A 10,341-nucleotide genomic window follows, 5' to 3' on the forward strand; every position below is an offset into this window, starting at 1 on the left:
GCTTGAACCCCGGAGATAGAGGTTGCAGTTAGCCAAGATTGCGCCACTGCACTCCAGCCTGGGCAACAAGAGCAAAACTCCATCTCAGGAAGAAAAACAAAAGAACACACTATAATAAATATGTTAGGTCCATGTTTTCTTAAGTTTCTGCCAGGTTTTTATCTTCCTATAGTGAACGAACTGTTAATTAAGAACACTAAAACTGAGAAATGTTTTAGTGTGACTATATTGCATAGAGTTGGCTGATGGTTCAGTGTTCAGTAGGTTAGATACCCTCATTATTTATTTCTAGTGATTGGTTCTAGCTAGAGCTGAAGTTAGGTAAAGAATATCTTGAACTCACTTTGCTATACAAGAAAAAGTGCTTCCTTACTTATTTGGAAAGAGATTTTGATTAGAAAAGATAGTTAATTTGTATGTATTTATAGAAACAAATAGAATACAAAATGAGGCTTGTAAATTTTTTTCCCCACATGAAAATATGAATCATAACTTTAATTATTACCTTTTACATTGTTAGTCTGCAGGCAGGTGTAATTAGGTCCTCAGCTGCAGAAATCACGAACATCTGAAAGCCAGCCCTTTAATTCGGCCACCGTCTGAAGATTTCTGCTCCTCCTCACACTTCACAGTCTGAACTGATGCTGTTCTGTATAAGGTACTTTTCCACCTACCTCATCTCTATATTTTTCACACAGTGAGGACAGGTGTTGTGTTAATCTCACCATGCCAACAATCAGGGCACCACCTAGCAGGGTCAGCGAAGGCCACAAGAAGCAGTGGAAGATGGCCATTTGGTCATACTGTTTTATAAGAACAGTCGGCTTGGCTGCCCGGACTGTAGAAGCATGAAAAGGCGGTTCCATTCTTATGATCAAAGAATGCTTTTATGTCCAGAGCACTGCTGAGCAAATCATTTCTATCTTGGTGGCACTTAGGTGTGTAAAGGCACTAGGGACATGGAGGAGGAAAAAAGATAAAGACATATTTCAGAATTGCTTGAACCCTGGAGGCGGAGGTTGCAGTGAGCAGAGAAAGCACCACTGCACTCAGGCAGCCAAGTATCACCAATACCAAATACTTAACAGTTTTGATTCTGAAATACCTTCAGGCTGAAGTGATTAGTGGGGAGTTTCAATGTTAGAAGGTGGTGAAATATTACACAGCTCATGGGAAAGGGTGGACTGGAGAGTCGGAGTGAAACAGTCATTTCCACTCACTAAGTAAGGATGTGGAGGTAATTCTTAGTTTATATGACATTGCATTTGAATCATCTTGTTCACTGGGAAAAGAAAAACAAAGACACTTCAGGAGAGGAAGTGATCAACTTCATAAGGAAGAGACTCCTCCCCACACGCAGGTTCTTGGTCTCTTGGACAATATGAATCCATTTGTCCATTCAACAAAAATGTGTTGAGCCGTACGTGAGCTTTCAGCACCCGGTAATGCCTCTGTTGTGTGTCTTGATCTCCTGCAGCAAAGTATTTTCCTAAAGAAAAGTGGCCGGGCGCGGTGGCTCAAGCACTTTGGGAGGCCGAGGCGGGTGGATCACAAGGTCAAGAGATCGAGACCATCCTCGTCAACATAGTGAAACCCCATCTCTACTAAAAATACAAAAAATTAGCTGGGCATGGTGGCGTGTGCCTGTAATCCCAGCTACTCAGGAGGCTGAGGCAGGAGAATTGCCTGAACCCAGGAGGCGGAGGTTGCGGTGACCTGAGATCGCACCATTGCACTCCAGCCTGGGTAACAAGATCGAAACTCCATCTCAAAAAAAAAAAAAGAAAAAAAGAAAAGCACATTGGGGCTTTTGCTCTGGGCTCACAGAGAGGGAGCCCCACCTGGCCTTCCTGGGGGGCAGAACCAGTGGAGAAGGGAGCTCTGTCAGCTGGTGACATTTTTTTCAAAAAAGCTTGAGGTTTATTACCATATCCATTAGGTACTTGAGGTACTGTGCTAAAGGCCTACAAAATGTTTGAAACCTTAAAAATCACTGCATCCAAAAGAGAAAACAAAAGTCATCAGATTGAAATTGATGCTTAAAGACAACGAAGCGTGCTGGGTGTGGTGGCTCACGCCTGTAATCCCAACACTTTGGGAGGCCAAGTTGGGCAGATCAGCAGGTCAGGAGTTCGAGACCAGCCTGGCCAACATGGTGAACCCCTGTCTCTACTATAAATACAGAAAATTAGCTGGGTGTAGCGGCGGGCACCTGTAATCCCAGCTACTCAGGAGGCTAAGGCAGGAGAATCGTTTGAACCCGGGAGGCAGAGGTTGCAGTGAGCCAAGATCGTGCCACTGCACTCTAGCCTGGGTGACAGAGCAAGACTCCTTCTCAAAAAAAAAAAAGACAACAAAGTGTAACACGTCAACTAATCTAACACAACTCAACTGTTATAGTTAGGTATAAATATAAACTTTAAATAGGGATCTGTTGTGTAACTTATTAAAATAAAAATGATAATCTTTATTTGATAAGAAAAATCACTCGCTTGATTCAAGGTAAACTGTGAGTGCACTGTAGCATTTTTATATGATGGGAAGTGGGATCTCCAAAAGAAAGACTGCCCGCAAATGACTCCTCATTGGCTCAGCCTATAAATTCTAGACACCAAGTTGTGAAATTGAAATAATTTATTTCCTTTCTATATACCCCATTTCTCCACCAAGAAGAAAGCTTCAATTTTCCTGACTGGATCACTATAAAAATGCTCACTACAAAATAAACAGATTTATCCCTAAAGACAGCCCTGGGTTATTTATATACCTGGCTGGGGACAGTCTGGCAGGGAAGGGTTGTTGTCATAAGAACTCTTGGCTGGGAACAAGGGCTCACACCTGTAATCCCAGCACTTTGGGAGGCCGAGGCAGGTGAATCATGAGGTCAGGAGTTTTAGACCAGCTTGGCCAGCATGGTGAAACCCCATCTCAACTAAAAAAAAATACAAAAATTAGCTGGGTGTGGTGGTGCATGCCTGTAGTCCCAGTTACTTGGGAAGCTGAAGCAGGAGAATCACTTGAACCCGGGAGGCAGAGGTTGCAGTGAGCTGAGGTTGTGCCACTGCACTCCAGCCTAGGTGACAGACAGAGACTCCATTTCAAAATAAAATATATAAGAACTCTTTAATTACATGAACTTTACAATACCTTGGGATTTACCTGGACAGCCTCTTCATTATAATGTAGGAGAGCTCTCTGCCCTGAATGGGTGAGGTTCACAAACACCTGAAGGCACGGGTACTTCCCCTGACCACGGCAGTGCACACGACAGGTGAAGGCACAGTCCAGCCAGTCGTCCGTGATAGCTGTGTGGATGGCAGTGCAGGTCGATTCTTCTCTCTGAGTGCTTCAATTTGGAAAAAAAAAATGTTCTTCACTTACTAGAAAATTTCGTTCTACATTTCGGTGTGGTAGCACAAGGCATTTGTGTATTTGGAGGTAGCGCAGGATCCTTACATCAGGGAGCAAACATGTAACCGGCAGACCATAAGATCCCTTATAGTTATGAGAATCTACCTACGTATTTGTCTCTGAGCTTCCTAGTAGGCAAAGCAATGAAGGAAATATAACCCGATATAAGATTCCTGGTGTCCATTAAATAAAAGTAAGCTGGTTGATCAGGAGCAGCACAGTGTCTCCTGGTGCTAATGCCAGAGGGAAAGTTCTTCTAGAATTCTTCCAATAGTGGCACTGTATGCGGTAGTAAATGGTGACCTCTTCATCTTTCCCCTACAATGGTAAACTAAGAATGGCAGGAGATGAATCACAAATAACAGAAGTAGGCCACTCTCTTCCTTTCCTATGACTTCTTTCCCTCACTGAACTTCTAGGCCTTCCTCTTCCATTCCCCTGTGGCCTTCTGTTGCTCTTTGGCTGTCCAAAAAGCACCCCTTGCCTTCTTTTCACCATGATCTGACCTGGCCCCAAAGTACCCCATGTTGTGTGGACCATCCTCCAAAATTAAATACTCCTCCCCTTCCCTAATCAAAACCCCCATGCCCCTCAGGTCAGCAAGCTTCATTTAGGCAATAAGAAGCAAGAAGTCTTATGTCAGAATGACAGGCACATTCTGTACTGGCTGTGTGAACTTGGGAAAATTACTTGGCCTTTCTGAGCCTCCGCTTTCTCATTTATGAAATGAAAGTTAAAATAACACTTCCATCATGGGCTGTTGTCAGTTTAAGTAGGATACAATAGAGTATGTATTGTGCACATAGCATATAGTTAGTAGCAAATGAAGTTGACCCTTGAACAATTCAGGGGTTAGGGATGCCAACGCCACATCCCCAAACCTGCAGTGGAAAATCTGCATATAACCTTCGACCTGGGCAGCCGTGATTGCTCATGCCTGTAATTCCAGCACTTCGGGAGGCCAAGGTGGAAGGATGGCTTAAGCCTAGGCATTCACACCAGCCTGGGCAACATAGGGGGACACCATCTCTACCAATAATTCAAAACTTAGCCAACTGTGAGAGCACACACCTGTGGTCCCAGCTACTCAGGAGGCTGAGGCAGGAGGATCGCCTGAGCCCAGCCTGGCCAACTACTGTCTCTACTAAAAATATAAAAATTAGCTGGGTATGGTGGTGCACACCTGTAAGCCCAGCTACCCAGGAGGCCGAGCAGGAGAATCGCTTGAACCCGGGAAGTGGAGGCTGCAGTGAGCCGAGATCATGCCACTGCCCTCAACCTGGGTGACAAAGCAAGACTCTGTCGGAAAAAAAAAAGAAAATCCTAAGGAAGAACAAGATCATGTCATTTGTGGGGTCATGGTTGAAATGAAGCTGGAAGCCGATATCTATCCTCAGCAAACTAATGCAGAAACAGAAAACCAAACACTGAATGTTCTCACTTATAAGTGGGAGCTGAATGATAAGAACACATGGGGACATGGGCGAACAACACACACAGGGCCTCTCAGTGAAGCAGCAGGAAGGAGAGCATCAGAAATAGCTAATGGGTGCTGGGCTTAATACCTAGGTGATGGGTTGATCTGTGCAGCAAACCACCATGGCACATGTTTACCTTTGTAACAAACCTGCACATTCTGCACATGTACCCCAGAACTTAAAAGTTGAAGAAAAAAATATCATAAGGAAGAGAAAACATATTTATTCACTAAATGGAAGTGGATCATCATAAAGGTCCTCTCCTTGTCCTCTTCATGTTGAGTAGGCTAAGAAGGTGGAGGAAGAGAAACGACTGGTCTTACTATCTCAGGGGTGGCAAGCACGGAAGAAAACCTGTTATAAGTGGATTCTCACAGTTCAAACCCATGTTGTTCAAGGGTCGACGGTATCATTACATATATTGAATAAAGAACCTAATTAAAAGAAAAGGAAGGAAAGTAATATGTATTGAGCAACTACTATGTGCCAGGAAGACACTGTGAAACTCAAAAAAGTCAGACTCCAAACACTTTGTGCTTGCATACAAGGTTTAACTCTTTCCTGGAATACCAACATTTTAGGGGGAGAATTTGTGACCCAAGTGAATAAACTATAATGTGTGGATTATGAGTTTGGAGGTATATGTAGATTATGAGATGGGAGGAAGCAGTGCAGGGAAATATCTTCAACCCTTGTCACGTCTTCCTCCACTCCCAGCTGCTCCCAGCACTGAGAGGGGAAGAGGAAGTGTATTTTTCTTGTTCTAAACCATGTCAGAAAGTCACAGATGGAGAAAGCAAAGGCAGCCTCTCCTCCTTTACCAATTTGTCTGGATATTATCTGAACTAGAAACTGGATTTGCTCCCTGTTTCTTACCTGAGCATAGAATGGTTGTTCCAAGCAAGAAGAACATGAGGACTGAGAAGCCCATCATGGCAAAGCCCAGCAGCATGGCCCGGTCCTCGCCAGCACTGGACGGCGGCCTTTTGTGCACGTCGAGTGGGTCTCCATCACTGTAGTCTGTCTCTCTCTTCTTCCCTGAGGCAGGAAAGGCTGTCCTTTGGGGAAAGGGAGAAAGAGATACTGTGATGAGCTCATAAAGAAGTGGAACATTTCCAATCCACGAGGAATGGAGGGATAATCTCGTTTGCTGCCAACCTGTGTGTCGTGAGCAGGATGAATGCAACAAAATGAGATCCCAGTTCAGAGCTCGGTGAAAAGTCCATGTAAATAAGCTAAAGTGATGTGTAACCAAGTATTTTTAAAGATATTGTAGTAAATAAGCTAAGGAATGTTGCCTCGTGCAAGTCTGTAAAGATCTGTTTAATCAATGACTAGAGTGTTGTATGTAAATAAGCCTTATTAACTTTGTTCTCTTTCAGGGATATTGTACATTCCTCCTGAAAACTTTTTTACATTCTTCTTTGAATTCCACATGGAAAGAATGATTCAAGAAGTTCACATTTGGAATTAACAGCATCCTGAACAGAGTTGGCGTTGTTCCTTCATATTCACCTGCTGGAAAGGCAGCATCTCCACCAGCAGGATTTCTGGCCCACTGGCCAGTCCACACTCAGAATTATGACGTTTTCATGGCTTCATGGCTTCTTAGCTCTACTCACCCTACTCTCCTCCCCTCTGGCCACTCACAGTTCTGCATAAGTGTCCCTGCATTTCCTCTCTCCTCTCTCTGCTGTGCCTGCAAACCTGATCCAGCAAAGGAAGTGATACGCTCTTGTAGGGCAGGCTGATCTGGTGAACAGAAGAGTCCAACACAAAAGTGGCAAACCGGTAGCACAGATGATGTCGAGCCCACAGATGTGTTTTGCTTGGCCTTCTCTGTCGGGGTGTGTGTGTGTGTGTGTGTGTGTGTGTGAGCGAGAGAGAGAGAGAGAGAGAGAGAGAGAGAGAGAGAGAGAGAGAAACTTGTTAAGACTAAAAATCATAGGGCTGGGCGCAGTGGCTCAAGCCTGTAATCACACACAGCACGTTGGGAGGCCGAGGCAGGTGGATCACGAGGTCAAGAGATCGAGACCATCCTGGTCAACACGGTGAAACCCCGTCTCTACTAAAAATACAAAAAATTAGCTGGGCATGGTGGCGCGTGCTTGTGATCCCAGCTACTCAGGGGGCTGAGGCAGAATTGCCTGAACCCAGGAGGCAGAGGTTGTCGTGAGCCGAGATTGTGCCATTGCACTCCAGCCTGGGTAACAAGAGCGAAACTCCATCTCAAAAAACAAAACAAAAAAAATCATGACATTTATCATAAAAACGCTGAGTTCTGACTTTGGAAATAACCCCATGATCCGTGCCCCTGAAGAGGAGCAGCGTGCCGAGCTGAGCCACGGCTGCCCCTGTGGAAGGTGTGTTCTCTACTTTGCCACAATCCCACCACTGCCTACGTCACTGTCACTGATTGGCCGTTCCCTGCTCAGTAGCCATTTGAGTTCCATTTTAAGAAGCTTAATGAAATCTTAAGCCAAACAAACGCAGCACTAATGGTGGAAGCACACGCTCCATCAAGCTTACTACGTTTTAAAGCCAAGCCAAAAACCCATCAAGGAAGTTACTGGTTGTTTTATCCCAGAAGCATATTTCATACTGTATCCCACACCCTTGCCCTTTCCTCTGTCTACCTCCCTTCTCCCCCAGCAACATCTTTAGGCTCTAAAGAGAGTAAGGGGGCTGTCAGACAGTCCAGAACGTCCTAGGAGCCTGCACCAGAAGCACCCACCTCAGAGGATGGCAGCGCTCCATGGTTAATACTGCTCTGGGAACCAAGGATCTAGATCAGGAGTTTTTAGTCCCCTTTGACATTTTACTCATCCTCCATCATCCCACCACCAGAGAAAGGGCATGGAAAAGAATTTTAATGAAATTTGAACCTGTACATTTTCTAATTTATCAATAAATATGACAGATTGATTAAAAGAACGCTTTAGCCCTAAAGTTTGATGGGTTTTATCATTTCCAGGACCCAATAGCCTGCATTTTCCCTGGTGCGCTAAAGCTGGACTTGAGTTGCTCTGTAGTGTAAGGTATCCCAGAGGCTTACTGTAAAATATCCCTGGAATCCATGGGTGAAGAGGCTTATAATGAGGTCGCTACGGCATTGCTAATACTTTCATTTAACATACCCAATTATGATGGTTTGTTACCAAAAAAACTGTCATAGCCTGATTCTGATAATTTAGGAATAAGACTTACTGGTGTCCTAGACCAGACTTTTTATGTAGAATTTTTCTGTCTACTTTCTTCCAAGGCTTTCTGAAAAGCTAACAACCTCACTTGGAAAGAAGTCATTTCATGTTTGCGGAAGGGATAACGTAAGATAATCATAAAAAACTAAAACACAGATATGCTTGGCTGGGCACAGTGGCTCCCACCTGTAATCCCAGCACTTCGGGAGGCCAAGATGGGCAGATTACCTGCAGTCAGGAGTTCGAGACCAGCCTGGGCAACATGGTGAAACCTTGTCTGTAATTAAAATACAAAAATTAGCCGGGTGTGGTGTGGGCGCCTGTAATCCCAGCTACTTAGGAGGCTGAGGCAGGAGAATGGCTTTTACCCAGGAGGTGGAGGTTGCAGTAAGTCAAGATCACACCACTACCCTCCAGCCTGGGCAAAAAAGTGAGAATCCATCTCCAAAAAAAAAACAATAAAAATAAAAAATAAAACAAAAAATAAAAGTCATAAACACACAAAGAACATGGCAAAACCCCATCTCTACTAAAAAATACAAAAATTAGCTGGATGTCATGGCACACACCTGTAATCCCAGCTACTCAGAAGGCTGAAGCAGGAGAATCGCTTAAACCTGGGAGGCTGAGATTGCAGTGAGCAGAGATCATATCACTGCACTCCAGCCTGGGCAACAGAGCAAGACTCCATCTAACAAAAAGAAAGATATTAATTCTATAGATGTTAACTCTATAAAATAATAATTATCTTATTACTATTATGTCTTGTGGGGTTAAAAGGAAGGATAAATACATGACAAGAGAATATAATTTAGAGGGAGTAACAGTGCTAACTTTTCCAGGGGGAAAGATAAAGACATTAATTTCATGTTGAAAAGTTTAAATATGCATGCTAAATAGAAATATCACCTTTTTCTACTCTTTTAGGTGATACTCCAGAAATTCCAAACTAGTAGAGAGACAAAGAATGGAAGAGGAAAAAAATCAATTCCAAAAGAAGGCAATAAAGAAGGAAAAACTCATGAAAATGTCAGGACAAATAGCACAAAATTACATAATAAAATGTTACTGTATCATTATATCAGTAATTACAATAAATCTAAATGGAGTAAATGATCCAGTTAAAAGATAGAGATTAGAGCTGGCTGTGGTGGCTCATGCCTGTAATCCCAACTCTTTGGGAATCCAAGGCGGGAGGAGCCCAGGAGTTTGAGACCAGCCTGGGCAACACAGCAAGACCCCGTCTCTACAAAATAAAAACTAAAACACCGTACCGGTGTGGTGGCATACATCCAGTCCTAGCTACTCAGGAAGCTGAGGCAGGAGGATTGCTTGAGCCCAGAAGTTTGAGGCTGCAGTGAGCTGTGACCGTGCCACTGCACTCCAGCTTCAGTGACCAGAGTGAGACCCTGTCTCTAAAAAAAAAAGTTTTTCGAACGTAAAGATTATCATACTCGATTTAAATACATATAGATGGTCCCCAACTTAAGATGGTTCCACTTGCAATTCTTTTACTTTACTATGGTGTGAAAGCAATATGCATTCAGTAGAAACCGTACCTCAAATTTTGAATTTGCATTATTTGAATTTGCATATGAACCCTACTCTTCAGTAATACATCTCCACTTCTAACCAGTGTATTACCTTGTTTTATTCATAATCAAGGCGATATCTACTATCCTACGTTTCCTTCACTGCAGGTAGGACTGACTTTCCCACCCAGCCAAGTACGACAGATAGCTACAGGCACCTTCTGGCTTAGCCTGAGGCACACTCACTTACAGACAGCCTGAACACACTCATCTGGCCGTGATCCCCGCAGAAGCCAGCAGCCTCTCCCTCCAGCACTGAAACTTGTGCAAAAAGTATTCCTTAGGAAGATGCTGTGGCTCATCAAAGCTTCCCAATTCATCTGACATTCATTTCAGTGGTGTATGTGAAATGAATTTACAAACATTGAGTACATTCTATTAATATTTCCCTGTAATTTGTTTTGGTTACAGAGGAGACGTTTGGTAATTATTTTTACTCTTACATTATTTAACAACTTATTTTGAAACAGCAAATAAGGTTAAGTCAACATAGTTCATCAAGAGGAAACAGCAATAATTCAACTGTGCATTTCAGAAATGAACATGAGGTACACTGGGCTGCTCTGATGACAACACAGCTGCCTTTACATCTAGTTCATCGTGTGGCGTGTGGGGCACTAAAACCTGCTTGCTTGCGTGTTTGTTATTTGATCTTTTGCC

The 10,341-nt window shown here is 43.5% G+C and overlaps 1 protein-coding gene across 1 annotated transcript; it reads right to left on the reverse strand.

Moving 5' to 3' along the window:
• Window positions 1–456: 456 nt before the first annotated feature.
• On the reverse strand, window positions 457–6,241 carry KCNMB3 (potassium calcium-activated channel subfamily M regulatory beta subunit 3). Its single transcript, XM_017964698.5, is given in 5 exon segments — window positions 457–819; window positions 821–951; window positions 3,148–3,371; window positions 5,772–5,947; window positions 6,048–6,241. Coding segments are annotated over 5 exon segments (873 nt in total). The 5' UTR covers window positions 6,116–6,241; the 3' UTR covers window positions 457–545.
• Between the last annotated feature and the right edge of the window lie 4,100 nt (window positions 6,242–10,341).

The sequence above is a fragment of the Callithrix jacchus genome, chromosome 15 (assembly GCF_049354715.1).
Source record: "Callithrix jacchus isolate 240 chromosome 15, calJac240_pri, whole genome shotgun sequence".
Taxonomy (NCBI): domain Eukaryota; kingdom Metazoa; phylum Chordata; class Mammalia; order Primates; family Cebidae; genus Callithrix; species Callithrix jacchus.